Genomic DNA, 19,230 nt, shown 5'->3' on the forward strand with positions numbered 1-19,230 from the left:
GAACTCCCGACCTCAGGTGATCCGCCAGCCTCGACCTCCCAAAGTGTTGGGATTACAGGCATGAGCCACCGTGCCCGGCTTGTATCTACATCTTTTATAGCATGCATCACCTATTATCGCAGCTGTTGACATAGTTGTTTCCTCCCCTCTAGACTATGAGGATGTTTTTCTTCTCCAGAATCCCAGTGCCTAGCAAGTGGCTGATGCATAGTTCGTTTTCTGCTAAATAAATGAATGAATCGATGCATAAATAGATAAATGAATGGATAGATGAATTTAGCTTGAAGCTCAACCACTCTCCTTAGAGACAACAATAACAAAAATTGGAAAATTTTATTTCTTTCCTGGAATAAGAATTAAATCTGATAACAAATGTGGATTCCCTATGCAATGCTGGGTACATTGTAGATACTCAGACAAATGTAATTTCCCTTTCTTTTTCTTTCCAAATGGGCTCCTTCTTAATTCCTCTCTTCTATCCTCATCCAACAGTTTGCAGTTACCTGCAGCCCAGGATTCAGAGAGTAGGAACTCTTTTTTTTTTTAATTTTAATTTTTGTTTTTTTGAGACAGGTCTTGCTCTGTTGCCCAGGCCGGAGTACAGTGGTATGATCTCAGCTCACTGCAACCTCTGCCTACCAGGGTCAGGAGATTCTCCTGCCTCAGCCTCCTGAGTAGCTGGGATTACAGGCGCCCGCCACCATGGCCAGCTTACTTTTTGTAGTTTTAGTAGAGACGAGGTTTTGCCACATTGGCCGGGCTGGTCTCGAACTTCTGAACTCAGGTGATCCTCCTGCCTCGGCCGCTCAAAGTGCTGGGATTACAGGCATGAGCCACCATACCCTGCCCAGAGTAGGAACTCTTATGGAGTGGTGTGAATTGAAGATGGAAAGTGACAGCTTTTTGCAAAATGACATTTAGCTTATTTGTCATCACAGGTATTTGTCCTTTCTCTTTTGGATTGAAAATCTGATCATGTTGCTCCACTGTTTTAAATACTGCAATTACTTACCAGTGCTCTTGAAATGTGGCCCCCTGCCTCACCATAACCCACAAGGCTTCTGTGTTTCAGCCCTGTCTCCCTCCCACTTGCTGAGAATGTCTTTTCTCCCTCAGGCTGTCTTTTACAGACAGACCCACCTTTTTTTCCATTGATTTTAGAAGTCAAGTTCCATCCAGGCTGGTCTTGTTGACATTGTTTTTTCAACCTGGAACACTACTTCAACTTTCATGAGTAAATAACTTTTGATCCAGCCCTCAGAGCTCAGATAAAAAGTTGCATCCTCATAGAGGCCTCTGCGTACCCTTCTGTGAGCTTATCTACCCTTCCTTGTCTCTCTTGCCACCATACGCATTCATGGCAGCTCAACCTTTTCCTTTGAGGTTCTAACCACAGGTGTGGTGATTTGGTTATTGTAACTTTGCTTGTTTGTTTGTCATCTGATTTTAAGATTTATGCAGACAGGGGCCACAGGTGTCTTGTGCATCCTCGTATCCTTAATGCTCCACGTAGAAAATGGCCCCTTGCAGGTGCTTAGCAAATAATTGTTGATTGAAGGCTCTGCAAGGCAGTAGTCACAATGTTGCCTTTATTCTACCTATCTCAAAGGACGTCTGTTTTCCTAGTTTTAAGCAATGCACCTTTTAATTTTGAGTTTGGATCAGTCAGGCAAAGCATAAAGTGGGCACTTATGCACCAGGCTTCATGCTGGGAGCCTGAGTTGTCCAGTGAGTCATGTTGAACTCAGGTTCTGGCACTGCCCTTTTCACCAGCCTATGACCCTGGGCAAGTCACCTCATCTCTTTGACTCTCAGTCTTCTCCACTGTAAATCATGATAACCATTCATCAAAGTGTTAGCATCAAAAAGGGCCTTGTAAATTATAAATCTCTGCACAAATGATAGTTATAATCATTCATTGGTTTCTGTTTCCTAGAGGCTTCCAATCTGGGGAGGGGGCAGGATGGACCCTTAGTCTAACTATTCTAACCTAAGGTGGCCAATGTAAAGTTCTGAAAGAATGGAACATAGGCTGCTGGCTTTAGGTTTAGACATTCTGATTTTTGGAGAGTTATCTCCTGTTTTCCGTTTGTCTCTTTTTCTTTTCTTTTTTCTTTTTTCTTTTGAATTCTTTGGTCTAAATTTTTCAAGGATAGCCAGGTTTCACTTTTCTAATTTACTGATTAGGTGTGAATGTGGTGAGAATGAAACAAAGAGAAGAGAATCATAAGAAACAGCCAAAGCTGCAGATGTTGAGCTCACCCAGAGAGAAAGTCCTGACTTGGCTAGCTTGGACCAGCCATGCTCCCTGCAGCCAGTCCCACCCTCTCCCTCCCCTTGGGATGGGGCTGAGGCAGCAGCGCCCCACTGAAGGGTCAGTACTCCATCAGGATCCACGTCGCCACCAGGGACTGGCCCTATTACGGGTTCTGTTACTTCACTGGTCTAATTTTATTCTTCTGTCCTTTTACTTAATAGTAAATATCTCTATGAACCCTCTGCATGTAAAGAATTCTGCTAGGTTCTGTGATGGTTACAAATTTCTATCTAAGACTCAACCCTGTTATTCAAAGACAATAATAATTGCTGGCATTTATTCGTGACTAATGTGTTCCAGGTACTATGCATACATTATTTCATTTGGCATATATTATTAGATTTAATTATCACAGCAAGCCTATTAGGAAAGTGCTATTTTTATCCCATTTTATTATTGAGGAAACTGAGCTTATGTAACTTGCCCAAGGTCACATGGCAGTGATTGGCAAAGCGGGAGTTCTCACTCAGGGCTGACAGCTCCAGAGCCCAGCTCTTAGCGTGTGTGCCACATTGCTTCTCCTGTTCATGATTTACTAAGAAAGAAATGCCTAATGCCAAATCACAATCCAAGGCAGCATTGCAAAAATATTGCAAGCAGGTTAGAAAGCATGCTGAAGGAATGCAAAGGGAATACTGGGGCAGGTAGATAAGGATGCACAGAGAAGCATTTGGGAAAAGGCAAATGCCTCTGGGCAGAGGGAAGAGTAGCCACCCAGAAGATGTGTGGTAGAGGAGTAATCTTTTTTCTAGAGCCTAAGTTGTGGAATGATGGAGTGGTATATGAGACAGATGGAGGGCGGAATATGACTTGCTGCCAAAGTGGCAGCCCGTTACCACAAGGAGGAACTGTTACAGTAAAGGGAGACGGACACCCTAGAGGTTCTAAGAGGCTGAGGCTTCCCAGAAACAATCTCCTGGAATCAGAATTTGAGACAATGATAAAGTGGTGACACAACCTGCTGCTGGAAGTAATTTAGGGCCATGCAGATCCTTGACACTCTGCCTCTTGATTCTGATGGCCTAGCCCTGGCTTCTCAACACTCAATCTTTTCCCTGTTCTCTCATGCAGCTCTTGCAGGAGGCCACCATGAGCTCTCTCTGGTGCTCAGGGACTGGAGATGTCATCGAGGACTGGTGTCGATGTGACTCCACTGCTTTTGGAGCTGATGGACTCCCCACCTGTGCGCCTCTCCCACAGCCTGTGTATGGTTCTCTTTCTCTCTTTCAGCATTACTCTGGAAACAGATAATGAGTGTCTACTATTTGCAAAGAAATAGGCTGGGTACTGGGAAACAAAGAAAAATATGACACAATACCTGCCTTTAGAGAGCTTTCAATCTACCAAGGGAGGCAGCACAGATGGTTTTAGTAGAGAAAGGGTGTGACAAGTGTTAACAAGAGGCATTTAAAGAAAGTGTGAAGAGGGAATGGTCAAGTCTGAACTGACGCCATGGTGAAGGCTCTGTGGAGGAGGTGGCGCTTGAACTTCTCCTTGAAGGTGGAGAAAGTAGGACAGCATAACTAGAAGACAATGGGGAGAAAAGTGCCATTGTAATGGAAGAAGTTAGAGATCTACACTGAGAGCTTAACTAGACCAACAACGTAACCACTCATTGAACACTTACTGGGTGACAGGCATTGTATGGAGCAGTTAGATACTGCTCATTTAATAGACAAAAAAAAAAAAAATGCATTCAAATGGATTGAATGATTTTTCCAAAGTGGTAGAGCAGGAAGTAGAATTGGTTAAGAGGCATGTTCTTGGCCATTATAGTACAGAGAGGATAAAATTGAGAGATGATCTGGAGCAGAACCAACAGGGCTTGGTGACTGATTGAAGTAGTGGTGAGGAGAAAGGAGAAGTGGAAAGTGAACTTAAGACTTCTGACCCTGGTGGCTGGGAAGATGAATAGGCCACCAGTGAGCAAAGAAGAATCAAAGGATAGGCAGGTTTGAGGAGGAAGCCAGTTTCATTTGGGCTTGCCTTGGAGCTGTCATGGGGTAGTTGAGTGTGTGGGGATGTTCAGTGTGCAGAAAAGAAAGATGGAGCTCTGCAAAAAAGTAAATACTAGAGATGAGATTTCAGTCAACCCCAGAGAAATGGGAGATGAAACCACAGCTATTAGAAAGAGTGCTCCAGAACAATAATCAAGTGGGAAGAGCAGCGGGCTGGGGATGAACAATAGGAGAGTCTGCATTTGAGGGGTGAAGAGGATGAAGTGCTACAAAGGTGTCTGAGAATGGACAAGCCCAATTTCCTTCCCCTCAATGGAAGACGAAACAGAACTGGCCAAGCTGAGGGCCAGGACCTGAGACAAGAATCCCTTGTAGCCTCTAATATGGCATCTGCCATGGGACTGAAGTCACAGGAATATTGTATCTAATAAAGAGTGCTGGCATGACAAGCTGGAAGAGAGTGACCCCAGGGGCTGGTAAGGCAAAGAAATCCTGAAGTAAAGATTAGGGCCTGCAAAAGTGAAAGGCTGAGTAGGCAGGAGCAACAGACCGCTTAGGAAAGCAGCAGTTGAGAGGCTGCCCTCTGGCCTGTTTCATGCAGGTGCGGGTAGGCACTAAAGGGCCAGGACAGAGCAAGAAGAAATCAGAGGAAAGAGGAGAATGCAGCACTAGAGGGTCATTACAAGCCAATTTCTTCTCTTGTCCACAGTCTGTCTTCTCTCTGTAGGTGGTTTTAGATACCTACAGCCTTTGGCTGTAGATACACTAGCCTTTGGCTTCCTGTTCTTCATAGTCATGATTGGACTTCTTGAGTTAAAAGAGAATCAAGCTCATTATTATAAAAGTTATTTCATTTAGTATAAAGGGAGCCACTAGGAGAACTGCTGCTGTTAGACTAATTCACCAGGTAAGAGAGCTACCTCTGAAACAATACTGAAGCTACCACATGTTATCAGGTGGACACAAGATCCAGCCATAATGTCCTAGGGCTTATTTTGTTTTTAAACCTGTGTTTACTAAATCTTATTGCAAGAGATTAAATTGGGCTAAATTTTCATAAACAGTAAATGTCCATTAAGGACTTTCCTTTTCTTGACAACTGATCACCTCCTTCAGTAGCAAACCTTAGTTTCAGTGGGAAATGAAAATATACTTTAGTTTTACACAAGTCTGTGTAAATCATATACACTTCTATTTCTCAGAAGAGGCCGGGTTTAGTCCATATTTTCACAGAATTTGTGTTCCTAATGCTTTTTTTTTCAAAACAGCACTCTGCATATGACTCTAATTAATGAATTTGTCAATATCTGCACAGTTTTGGGTCTATTCCATCTTCAATGTCATATGCAAACTATGCACTCCTTCACTAACAGAAGAGCATGTGTTTTGTATTATTTTCCCACTAGTTGAATTCCTTACTTTTGTGCCCACAGTCTACTATAATTTATTTTTGAAACTCTTATCACATATTATTATAATCACATGTATAATTATATGCTTCTATTGCTCACTAAGCTCCTTTAAAGAAGGGACTGGGATGGGCTTGTGCACCACTGCATCCCCAGTAGCAAATGGATGCTTCACAAATATCTGTTGAATTGAAATTGAAGATTGCAGATGGTTTGGTGTCATTCATTCTTAGTACCTTGCACAGTGATCCTTGAGACGACCAACAGGCACCTGTGAGCCAAGCAGAGAAAAGGAGGGCCAGGAATATGAGTGATCATGATATCTGGGAACCAAGGATGAGATAAATGGCAGGGATACTTGTAAGGGAGGGAGGCTGGAGTGAGCAGGAATGGGGAACATTCCCAGAATCCAGTCGTCTTGAAAGAAACACAGAATTGGAAGAAAGAGGGGAAACCTGAGGCACATACAAGAAATCAGAAGGCGGCTGTGAATTGAAACCACGTGGACAATTAAGAGATCCATACCAGTGAATGCCAACAAGGATTATTAAGTTTCTGCGAGGTACAGAGAGGTATGAGCTGGCAAGGCAAGACAGTGGTAAATGTGGACAACTTGTAAAGAATAAGGAGAGTATGAAGTGAGAAAAGCAAGGAAAGGCTGGAATCAGGAACCAGGATATCCATATAAACCCAAGAGCAAAGAAAGAAACTGAAATCAGAATCTGGGCAAGCAGGCAGAGGACATCACTCCAAGGAGAACTTGACATGTGGCCAACTTTCTCTTGTCCAGTAAAGCCCCCTATGAATATTACTTCCAAACTGAACCTGTTCCAAGGTCCAGCTAGCAGATAGCCTGGAGAAAAGGATAGGTTAGTTCCCATAGCAAGAAGGGAAGCTGGGGTTTCCCCCATCAGCAGGGCAGATCCTGATAAGGTTATGGAAGCCAAACCCACTGTGGCCTTATTAATTTGAGATTCTGGACATCACCTTCAATAAGTCTTCATATGAGCAGTATACACACACTCTCTTGATATTTTTCAAGAGAAAATCTAGAAATTATGATATTTTCCAGCCATATAAAATAGTACTACTCCAAAAGCCCTATCCTCTGACCCATGTAATATGCAGACATTCATTAATCTTTGACTCACCTACTGATTTATTTATTTACACTTATTGGCTGAGTTTATAATATGTAACAGGCATTTAATACATAAAACATAGATCTCAAGAGTCCTCAAAAACATTACTATCTTTTGAAAGAGACAGGCCCTCAAAGAGATCATTTTTGTAGTTGGTTGGGAAAGAAAAGCTTACAGTATCACAATTGAGGTAGTCAGTGCCCAAAGTGAGTCACAGTTGTATCCCTGTTCCATGTTCCTTCCTGTCTGCACACAGGCTGAGACTCTCCACGGTTCACGAGCCCAGCAGCACTCTTGTGGTCCTGGAGTGGGAACACTCAGAGCCACCAATCGGGGTGCAGATTGTAGATTACCTCCTCCGTCAAGAGAAAGTCACTGACAGGATGGACCACTCCAAAGTGGAGACAGGTGAGCACCTTCTACTTCATGGGCTTGTCTTGATCCAAGGTGATAAAACTAAAACAAAGAAAAATGCCCTGCCTCATGGCTTTGCTCCAGGTCCCCAGTATCCCAGGGCAATGCAGGAGGAGCAGGGAGAAGAAGAAGCTGTTCTTCTTCTCTAAGAAGCAGCTGTTCTTCCAAGCAGCAGCCATCTTGTCCATTTAAGAGTTTTTGCCTGGTGAGCATCTGACAAAGCCTTGTTTTGATTTTGTTTTTGTTTATAAAAGAGGTGTCCATTTCATTGCCTCTAGGCACACTCACAAAGAAACAACAATACAATACACTAGTTATCCTAGCCCACAATTAGGAAACAATTCTCTGCTAACCACTGCCATGATTACAGAAAAAAGATTCCTTTGCTAATAACCCCCCTCCAGGCAAAAGCATGTGCAAACAGATGTGTTTGGCCCATGTCTTTTCCTGAAGCAAACTGCTTTTCTCAGGTCCAACTAGTAAGAGGGAAGCCTTAACGGAATGGAAACACCCCATGAAAAATGTTCCTTGCGTTAATATTTCACTACCTGCACACAGTGAAAGGTCAACATTCATAATCCCAAAAACTTATGCATGGGATGTGGTCACCAGCAGGGTGATGGCACCAACAATCTAATTCAAAATAAACAGCTACTGGTGAGCCTGCCACTGAGGGTTAGAGACACATACGCAGCTGCTGCTTCAGGCATAGAGAGCTGCCTACCGCTTCTTCCAAGGCCCTTTGCCTGATGTGCACAGGTATTGCTGAGGTATGGCAGGGACCACTGACCAGAATGCTATCTCTGTCCATGCCAAGAACATTTTATAAAGGAGTGCCCAGGCCGGGCGTTGTGCCTCACGCCTGTATTCCCAGCACTTTGGGAGGCCGAGGTGGGCGGATCACGAGGTCAGGATTTCGAGACCATCCTGACCAACATGGTGAAACCCCGGCATGTGCCTGTAATCTCAGCTACTTGAGAGGCTGAGGCAGGGGAATTGCTTGAACCCGGGAGGCGGAGGTTGCAGTGAGACAAGATCGCGCCACTGCACTCTAGCCTGGGCGACAGAGCTAGACTCTGTCTCAAAAAAAAAAAAAAAAAAAAAAAAGAAGCTCTCAGGTGTGATGTGTATCTCTTGCCCTAGTTGTGTCTGAACTAACTCTAGACAGCTCTGAGTGGTTAAATATGAAATAGAAAAGGCCATTCCTTCTAAGTCTCCTTCTCTACTCTAGGCATTGAGGACCAAATCATTGTCATGTTAAGTTCTCATTGAGTTGACTCCATCTCCTCATTGCTTGGCCATCATTGTTTCTCATGCTTTTTCCATTCCTTCTCCTCTGGGCAGAAACAGTGCTGAGCTTTGTGGACGACATCATCTCTGGAGCAAAGTCTCCTTGTGCAATGCCATCTCAGGTGCCGGACAAGCAGCTCACCACCATCTCTCTGATCATACGATGCCTGGAACCTGACACCATTTACATGTGAGTAACACACACCTACCTAGTGACTTCTTACCCTGACAGTCCCAAGGCTTCTTACCGGTTTCTTCTTGCTACTTGAGTTCCTTTAGAGACTCAGCAAAACATGTTGAGTCTCTGAAGTCTTATCCCAGGTGGCATTATAGAGAATCTTCTCGAGTACTTAGGCACTGGAATGGGGGGATCTAGAAAGATAATATGGTCCTGTCCCTTGAGGAGTTTGCAACATAGAGGGGAAAGATATAAAAAACTAACTTTAACTTAAGGCAGAATTAAATAAATGTAGATAGAAAAGCAAAAAATGAAAAAAAATTGTAAAAGAGAAGAAAGAAGTGATTAATTCTAACTAGAGTGGATGTCATCTAAACTGTGTTGTGTAGAATTTCAACCAACAGTCATGTTGGAAAAGGAATACTAGGCTCAGGAAGCTGCAAAGGCAAAGGTGAAGAAGCATGAAGGTGAGCAGCAAGTAGTCTAGTAGGGCAGAGGCAGACGGTGAGTAAAAGGGAAAGGAAGAAAGTGAGACTGGAAGTATAGAATGCTATAAGTCCAAGGAGTCATTTTTGAGGAAAGGCATAGAATACCAAGAACTCTGCTTTAGAAAACTAGCTAGCTCCAATGGCATTGAAGTAATTTAGAAATGTTAGAAATGGGCAGCACTTTTCTTCAAAGAAATGCAGCGAACTATATCATGGCCCTTGGAATGACCCTATTCTTTCTGTGAACTCTTCCCCATTTCTCCCTGTGCTCTGGAAACAATTGTAAAATGTTTGTGACGCAGAGATGTAAAAGATGCCAGAAAAGGAGCGATAATGATAGAATCTAAATCATGATGGAAAAATTTGGGTGCTAAGGCAGAATTCATAGTGATGTCGTTGTAGGACTTCGTGACCCCATCAGTATGAAAAACATTTAACAGTTTGCAGAGGAGATCACGAGAATAGAGTCAAGGTTTCCAGAATAAATCATTTCTATTTCCACAGTTAAAGAGTTCAGAGATGAAAAGCACTAGAAATTTGAGTGGCATTGATTGCAAGATGAACTTCAGTGCTCAGGCTGAATGTCTTCAATATAGGAAAAAGGGATGTTGCTATGGGCCATGCATGATGAAAGTAAAGTACATAAACACAAGTGACATTCTAGAGGATTTCGACAGTATATATAGACACAGATGAGAATACTAAGACCATGTTGGTCCACTTTTTGGGTGATTCCACCAATGCCATGATTCTCGTTGGCTCTTTTGATGGGGGGCAGTTGTGGCCCTTTATTGGAGGGGAGCGGGTGAAAGGAACAAGGATTTGGGAGTGCAGACCACCTAACCTGCTGTAAGGCATCTCAAACTCAGTGAAACTTGAATTATCATTTATAGTAAAGGCTCAGTAGTCCTTCAGTTGTGACTAAATCACACTGTTACTTAGGAATTCCAAAGTTCCAATGTACAAGAAGTGGTATTAGGAGTGCAGCCATTACCCACACTGCGACCCTCCTCATGTTGGCCTGATTGGCTGCGTTTCTGATCAGAGACCGAGGCCAATACCGTCTCTCACTCCAGCTGTCTTTGCTGATCTCCCATTATGTACCTCCTACATCTTATAAAATGCGAACTGTGAATGCTGATTATTGAGAAGTTGGAGCCAATGCAGGGGGCTAAGGAAGAAACAGCAAATCTCCACCAGGTGGCGCTGCAGATCACAAGAAGAGGGCCGTGTGGGAGGCCAGGAGTGACATTCCTCTCCCGGAAGGATCCAGGAGAGCTGCGCTTCAGCCCTTGGGATAGGGACAGAGCCCTAGATTAAGAGTTGAGAATACATGGGCTGCAAGCCTGGTTTTTTGTTCCTAACCACTAAATGGCTGTAAGCAAGACACTGAAACTTTCTCCAACTAAGTTTTCTTTCTATAAACTGGGAGGAGGGCGGCCTTCATTAATGGAGTGCTGACTCTGAGAATCCCCTCTGACTCTGTGAGATTAGGGGTATTGTTTCCATTTTTTAACTGAGGAAACAGGTGCAAGAAAACGGAGTAACCGCCCCAGAATCACACAGCTAGTTGCTTCGGGTATGCAAGCCTTGCATCTTAACTCCCTGCTGCTCTAGGTTACTGTGAGAATCTCAGAGCATGACCTCATTACCTCATATTAAAGCAGAGAGCTGGCTCTGCACCTGGGATCCACAGAGGTGGAACAGCATTTCTGCTTAGCTGGCTTCCTTTGTCACTTTATATATTTTATTTAATGCTTTTTAAAACATTATTCTGAGAAGGATCCATGGCCCCAAAACAGTGAAGAACTCCTACTTGAAAGAGACCTTAAAGTATGTCTGGTCCAGCATTCTTCATTTTACAGATGAAGAAACTGAGGCCAGGGTAGGGAGGTGACTCACGGGCCTTTCAACCTACTGCCCCATCATCACAATGCATGCTCACAGGAGAGCTGCTCTCTTTCTAGACGTGTGACAGCAGACAGATAATTCAGAAAAAAGGGAGGCAGATCGGAGGGATGGGCAGAAACCACCATGCCTGGAGAAGGAAAGTGGGAAAGTAGCAGACAAGACAGCCAGTCCTTAGCAGGGGGCTTACGAGTCCTCCACTCACATCAAGTTTCAGGCCTTTAAGACCCACCTTTGGAAGCAGAGCTGTTCTGTGTCGGTGCACACTCACACGGGCCTCCGTCGGGGTCATCACCAAGTCTCTAGCTGTGGGCTGAACAATCCCAGCCAGGCAGCAGTGGAAGAAGCAGGAGTTTTGGACAAAGCAGTAAATATGCTAACACATGAGCCTTCCGACTGGGAGCAGGGCTTATCTCTTCTGCCCAGTAATCCCATCTAACCCTCTGAGGGTGCTGAGTGTTCAGTGGTAGAAACGATAACACTAATGGTAAGCCGAGGCCTTTCTGAAATTACCGCACATGGCATTTCCACATGAAATGTGTAAAGTGCTCCCCCAGCCATGATGATGAAATAAACTGACTGCTCTTTCAGTGGGCCCTCCAAAACTGAGGGATTTGGGACTACTGAGGAATGGCGCTTAGGTCAAGCCTGGACTCTCCTCAGAAGGTTAAGTGAAGCATCTCCTTTTCTAATACCTGCTTCATGTTAAAAATAAAATACACTACTAAAAGTGGAAAGAGCTGGAGAACTTAAATTTTGCACTGATTGCCCCATTGGGGTAATGTGAGAATTAATGTGAGGACAGGTATTTTCATCCTAGGTCAGCATCCAACACAGTTTAGCTGGAACTTACAGCAAGACAGGCCGCAGGGCAGAGCTTGGGCAAGCTTGGGGGTGGGGCATGGAGAGGTGGGGATTGACTGAGAGAGAAGGGGTCCATCTGACAACAAAGTAGGATGTTTCTCATTATAGTCTAAGGACACTTAGAAATTAAGGGTCCAGGGTTAAGGAATGGTGGGCTACAAAAGGTGGCTGGAATGCAGCCATAGACGGTCTAGGGCAGGTGACATTTTAACATATTGCAGGCAGCATCATGTGGCCCAGAGCTGCACATAGCCAGACTGCAGCCCTGACCTGAGTTCCAAGGTCATGCCCAGGGCTCTGGAAGTCAGGCAGGAACAGGCAGAGCAGGGCCAGAATGACAGGGGATGGGGCACTAGGCAGGCAGGACCTCAGCAATGGAAACCAGAGCAGGGGCCTAGACTTAGGGACTCAGACACACAGTCAGGGGTGCAGGCCCTGTAGGAAGAGGGAGAGTGAACTGCGAGGACCAGAGGACCGGGTCAGGCCCATGCCCCAGCCCCGTGACCATGCTGGCCTGAGAGCATCAGCCTGGGAGAGAACAGGACTTCCTGTCTCCTGACACTGATGAGAACTGATAGCCAGAACTGGGCTTAGGGCACAGTCTGCAACAAGGATAAAGCCACTCCACCTCTGGGCAGACGACGGACTTCCTACGCACAAGGGCCCTGGTGTCAGGATTTCTGTGGGAGAAGGGGGCTCACTCGGGCCCCTAGAGGGCAGTGCTACCGAGGTTTGTATGACACTGTTAATCCTGGGGCTTTCTCACTTGCTACTTTATGGAGGAAACACGGGTATGAGGGGGAACTTCACCTTGTGGGAGTCCCAGACTACTAGGTACAAGTCTGAAATCTGCAGAGTGGTACCTTTGGGCGCCTTCTTGAAAGGGGAGGTCAAGATGGTCTAGAGCAGGTGGGCAGAGGAGGGAGTTAGTGCTGATCTGAGACTGGATTGTGGGATTGAACCAGGAACAGAGCTAGTTCTACACAGGGCTGGTCAGATACACCAGCTGCTGGGTTTGGTGGCCACATTCACAATTCTAGAAACAGTACCAGAAGCTGATGAAATATCAGCATGTGGCATGTGGGGCCAAATGATGGAAAATTTCATGACTGCCACTGCTAGGGGTCCAGGCAGCCTAGCATTGCCACCGAGAAGCTGTAGGGGCTTCCCTTTGAGCTTAGAGGAGAGGAATGGCAAGGAGACAAGGGTGAGAAGACCTTGAGTTTGGAATCAGGGTCAGGCTGGGGTTGAGTACAAGGTAAGACCATTTATAAGAACTCAGAAACAGGGGATGAGGCAGAGGCCAGTGAAGTGGATTGAGCCACCGTGTTGCAGACAGGAGTGAAGGGCTGCACACTTGGTCCTGGTCTGACAGCAAGGAGGGGCAGGAGTCCTGCAGGAGGCCAGCAGGTGTGGCCCAACCTGCTGTGTCCTGAATCTAGGCAGATCGTCACATTCTGAGTCCCAGCAGACCAGTGTTCAGGTGGTATGGGGGCTGCCTGTGTGAGGCCCCCGTAATTCAGCATGATAATTTGGAGAAGGTAGAGGGGAGGCAAATGGAGTATTGGGGCACACAGGCTCTCACACTGACCATTCTGTGGATGTCTTTGTGGGGAGGGAGTGGTGGGCCATGATTGTCTTTTCTCTGTTGAGAGAAATGCATATTTCTTGCCAGAATCATTAGGCAATTATCTATATCTTTTCTACTTCACCAGCACGTCTGTTCCATGCCCAGCTGACATTTAACTGGACCACTGTGTCTTGGGGCCTCTCTCTCCTTTTCACCTCTCTCCCTCCCTGTAACTGTGCCAAAAGAAAACAAAATAATTGCCAATAAATGCAGCCTCCTGTGGTGACACAGCAGAAAGTAAAGTGACAAGAAAGGCGACATTAATGATTTTCTTTAGACCGACTGGGTTGGTTATTAGAGGCCCTTGGCACAGACACCAGAGCTGATTGCCATGGTTGTGTTCAGATTCCCTTTTCAGTGGCAGAACCTAGAATTCCTCTTCTTCCTCTCCATCTAGCTCCATCACCCAAGGGGAAATTTTACTTTCAGCCTTTAATAGCCAGGTTTTCATTTTCTTCTAGGAAGGGGCTCCTTAGAATCATGTCTTCACATTGTCATGGAGACTGCGATGTTTCCACTCTGGATTCCTGGTCCACAGTGGGCAGTATCTCAGAGGAACAGAGTGAGCTGTATGTGGGGAATGAAGAGTCTAGCCACAGGCAAGCCAAGAGACTCTCCACTAGGCCTGTTTTGCTTCTCACTTTAAAGAGGGAAGCTGTCCCTGGTCCTTTGCATAGAGGTGTTGACTGCACATGGGAAGGAACTGAAGAGAACTAGTGTGATATATGCAATGTCATGAACCATATTATCTTTCAGGTATTTCTGTACATTGCTGTCTCATTTCGTTCTCACAGTGGCTTACAAGTAGTCTTATTATCATCTCCATTTCACAGGCATTCACTATAACTATGTGGCTTCAGATCCAAGTTCTGACTGTCTGTTTCCAAAGATATAAACTGTTCCCCTGAGTGGTTGTCAAAGTTTAACAGGCACCAGAGTCACCTGGAACACCCGGGAAAGCACAGAGGTCTGGTTCCCATCCCTAGAGTTTCTAATTCAGTGGGTCTGGGCTAGGGTCTGCTGCTCCCAGGTTCCCAGGTAATGCTGGTCCTGCTGGTCTGGGGGCCCCACTTTGAGAACCGGTGCCTGATGCCATGATGCTTTCTGCCAAAAAATATACCCAAGACAGCAAATTACAACCCAAGACCCACTAGGAAGCAGTGAGAGGCTCTAGGCTTCATCTTTCTGCCTGGGATGGTGGCAGTAAACGTGACCCAGGATGACGAGAGTATCTTGGTCCATAGCCACCCATTCAGGCAGAGCTGGGCCATGAGCTAGGGCCACAGAGATCTAGCCTCCAGCCACACTGTTTCTGCTAACCATGCCCTCCCACTCCCTGCCAGGTTCACGCTGTGGGGAGTGGACAACACAGGACGGCGCTCCAGGCCAAGTGACGTGATCGTGAAGACCCCATGTCCCGTGGTGGATGATGTCAAAGCTCAAGGTAAGAGGCATTGAAGTTAGCAGGGTTTCTGAAGGGATGCCCCAGGTACCCCCCCCTTGCTATGAGGACAGAAGGACCAAGAGAGTTGAATAGAACAACCTGGAGTTCAGCAGGGAAGGAGAATTCAAGGCCCAGTACAGGAGTATTGCCTTTCCAGAAATAATACTCAGCCGCTGGCAAAAGTCCTCATCGTATTGCATTACTCCACACAGTCATTAAGTCAGGGAGCCCATAGGAGACACTGATGAAGCCCCCTAGCATACACGATTGTATGCCAGGTGCTGACGTATGTAGTGAAGTACCTGTGATCTCTGCCCTCAGGATACTGATAGGGTCACTCACTCTGTTTATAGGTTTTTGTACATCTGAAAGATTATTTTGAATTAACATATACAGCAAGGCTGCAGATTTGCAGTTAATTGCTAAATCCTCCCATCCCTGGCAAAAATGCATCAAAATTTTTAATTGTATATTTTGAAGTTGTGGGCCAGTTCTTTGATAAATAACTGACTGTCTTCAGTACAAACTCCCCTGCAGGATCAGCCCCTGTTAATTAAGAAAAACTTGACTTCAGTCAACATCCATTGCACAAAGCTTACGTTTTCCTCATGACAATACCGGGCTGGTCTTGACATCATCCCCTGTTCTAAGGTTTTTACACCTTATTTATAACCAGAATTTTAATCATCCTGGTCACCACTTCTACAGGGCTCCAGCACTAATTTAAGTAATCTTATCAACCACTAATGTGGTAGTATTGAACGGATAGTATTTGCATATTAACAAAGACATTGATGCTGAAAGTTTTAGGTTGTGCAAGTTTCAGTAAGAGAAATATTGTGTCCAGTCTGATTTGCTGACATCCCTTAAAACACCTTATATATGGCTCCTGACTCCAGGTGTATTAGATTGACAGGAGGGACATAATCCCAGAATGTCCAAGGGGTGACACTGTGATGACGCAAAATCACAGGGGAAAGAGTGACCTAGATTCCCATTAATTAAAACCACTAATATTGTAGCACTATGCAACATCTGAAAAGATTTTCATCTTTAATCTGCAGAGCATGTTAAAGGTAGGGTTATTTCCAACACAGACACCTGATCGTATCAGGGCCCTTCTTAAAACTCTTTCATGTATTGCCATTCCTCTTGTGACAAAAATATTAAACAGGTAAATTAGGACCTAAATGGAGTGGCCCCAGCCCACTTCCCCAGCACTTCAGCCCCCTCCCTTAGCCAATTTCTGCATTCCAGCCTCACTGCCTTCCTCAGTTCTTCCAAAACCGTTTTCATTCTACCATGAGGCCTTTGCACACATTGGTCCCATTACCTAGAATTCTCTTACCCTGTCAACTGATGAACACCTCTTATTCTGCAAATCTCAGATCAAGTGTTCCTTCCTCAGGGCAGAAAGGGCCAGGAGCCATAATAAGGTATCCTCACAGTACCATGTTTTATTCTTCAGAACATTCATCATATTTATTATTATAATGATATGTTCAATGCCTGTCTACCTCACTAGACAGTGAGCTCCATGAGAGCAGGATCCCAGTCTGTTTTTGTCCACTGTTAGGTCACTAACACCTGGGAGGCAGCATGGTTGACCAACTCATTGCAGAGAACCTGGAATCAACATCCCAAATTCAAATGCCTGCCTCGCATCTAACTGCTTGATCTTCAACAGGTTACTTCACCCCGTGCCTCAGTTTACTTATCGGTAAACTGGGGATGAGGGAGATAGTACCCTAGCTAATGAAGTTCTAGTGAAAATTGAATGACTTAATTAATTTAAAATAGAAAAAAAACACCCAGTGCCTGGCATATAATAATATACAGTAAAAGTTAGCTGCCATTATTATCAGTAACCAACCATAGAGCTTGCTGTCTACTAGGAAGTCAATAAGTATTTACTGAAGGAATGGCACAATACCCCCATGTTATAGATGCAGCAATTGAGATTCAGAGTGGAGTAAGTAAAGTGATAAAGATCACAAAGCATCTGGCAGAACCAGCACTCACACTTGTTATTTTACCCAATTCCCATTTTGTCCATGTTACCAAAAAATGGTTAGAGAATTATTATGTCAAAGACTGAAGCCCTTCCCCTTGTCTTTAAATACTGGTGAAGAAGAAAAGGCTCACATTTTAAAAGACTGTTTAAGTTACATACCGAAACTCTCCCTTTTTAGACCCTCTGGAGTGAGTGCTGCTGGCTTATAGGGTATAGACTGAATGACTTTCCAAGGTCTCTGCAATTCCCTGATGAGGAAAACTGGCATTGAAAACTCCCAGATGAGAGACTGTCTGCAGAGGACCCATGACACCCTTATTTCATTGTCTGCTGATTTCTTCCTCTAAGCCAGAGAGAGGCAGGTAGCGAGAAGGTGCCTCCGCTATTCCTGTGTTGGAGCATTTGCTGGTGTCCTTGCAGGTAGTACAGCCTGCAGTGAGTAGTGGGAAATCAGGGAGTAGGCAGCGGGTGGTGGGACATCAGGGAGGTGATTAGCAGGTGGAGGGGATGCAGCATGATGCTACCTACAGGGATGGATAGGTAGAAAGTAATTCTAGAATAAAGAGTGGCCCATATAGGGAAGTTTGCTGGGAGCAGACAACTACACAGTTTTCCATGCGGGGCTCCTTCGGGTCAACCCAAGCCCTCCAGAGTACATCAAGATGTGCTCTGCCTGCTTGTGCTTCTTAATAAAGGGAGTTTCTGAAATCCCAGCAGACGAGCTGGGAGCAGAAGAGCCAATTTAGTGTTGAGACAGTGAAATAACACTCCCAGGGCCTGTTATCCTTCAGCCAGGAAGGTGTCCTGTGCAGGTAAATCCAGAATTAATGACTTAGACTAATTGAGGGTATCCTTGCTAATTAATACAGTTCTAGCAGTTCTACCAAAATACCATATGCTTTGTCTTCCTCACACCCAGATGGTGATCATAAATATGATCTCGCAGCACTCAGGTCTGAGTTTAAATCCAATAACAAATGGGAATTACCTTTTAAGTGACCTGGAGCATGACTTCAGCTCCTCATTATCTACCTAAAAGCCAGACTTCATCCCTTATGTGAAGATTTATCCTAAACTAGATACTTTCTCTGAGGAATTTTCCTGCATCATGACACTAAAGCCACTGTGGAAATAAGTTTCTACCGATGTTTTGCTGAAACCAGCCTTCCCCCAGTAGGTTCAAGCTCATGTGAGTAATGAGATCAACCCTCTTGGCTAGACTCTAGGTCAGGCCATGGCCTTCCGAGAGTTCTTCATGAAGCTTCATCCAGGGAAGGCTAGTTCTCATCCACCCCTCCCTGATGCCTGTTCTGTCTTCCTGATGCAGACATAAATGTTTATCCATCCCTTTATTTGCTCCTTCCACAGCCATTTATCGAACCCTGCTATTAGATGCTACACACAAAAGCAATTAGAATCAAAATCTGTTTTCAAGAATTTTATAATCCTATTTCATGAATTCATTATGTCATTCAATACACATTAAGCCCTTACTAAATACCTGTTCTAGGCAGTAGGAGCCAAACCTCCTGTCTCATGGAGCTTATATCTTAGTAAGGATGACCAACAACAGCAAAACAGTAATGTGTATAATATTTCAGATGGCGATACGTGTTATGGAGATACATAAGGAGGGCTGTGGGATAGGAGGTGCAGAGGGTAGAATTTTAACTGGAGTGGCTTGGGAAGAAGGTGAGGGAGAAAGTCGTGCAGAAATCTAGGGGAAGATCTTTCCAGATCAGGGAGCAGCGGTACAGAGATTCTTGGCTCATGTTTGAAGAAGAGGAAGGAGGAACAGTGGGAGGGAGAAGAGCAGGAGAGGAGCTCCAAGAGTGTGGGGAAGATTCCACAGGGCCTGGTCATCAAAATAGGGCACTGTACTCTGCCTGGGATTGGAATGGGAAGCCCTGGAGGACTGTGAGCAAGGGGCTGACATGATGGACTGTGAAGTGGCCCCTGCCTGCTCTCATGCTCTACATCCAACCCATTGGCAAATCCTTTCGGTTCTCCTTTTCATTATTGGAGAATAGATTTCACAGAAATATAGAGGCTGTGAAAGGAGGAACTTCATCTTGTTTTATTTTTCCCCACTTTTGAACACACTATATTTTACTTATTTACTATGTTTATTGCTTACCTGACCTGACTGTCTCCTACCACCAGACTGTAAGTGC

General features: G+C 44.9%; 1 protein-coding gene across 1 annotated transcript in view; it reads left to right on the forward strand.

The window, feature by feature from the left end:
- The window catches only part of ASTN1 (astrotactin 1), a 303,780-nt gene that overhangs the window by 273,255 nt on the left and 11,295 nt on the right, over positions 1–19,230 (forward strand). The window contains exons 18-21 of the mRNA XM_003824689.5: positions 3,389–3,522; positions 7,083–7,234; positions 8,585–8,720; positions 14,942–15,042. Coding sequence (XP_003824737.3) covers positions 3,389–3,522; positions 7,083–7,234; positions 8,585–8,720; positions 14,942–15,042 — 523 coding nt within the window. The remainder of the gene's footprint in view (positions 1–3,388; positions 3,523–7,082; positions 7,235–8,584; positions 8,721–14,941; positions 15,043–19,230) is intronic.

The sequence above is a fragment of the Pan paniscus genome, chromosome 1 (assembly GCF_029289425.2).
Source record: "Pan paniscus chromosome 1, NHGRI_mPanPan1-v2.0_pri, whole genome shotgun sequence".
Taxonomy (NCBI): domain Eukaryota; kingdom Metazoa; phylum Chordata; class Mammalia; order Primates; family Hominidae; genus Pan; species Pan paniscus.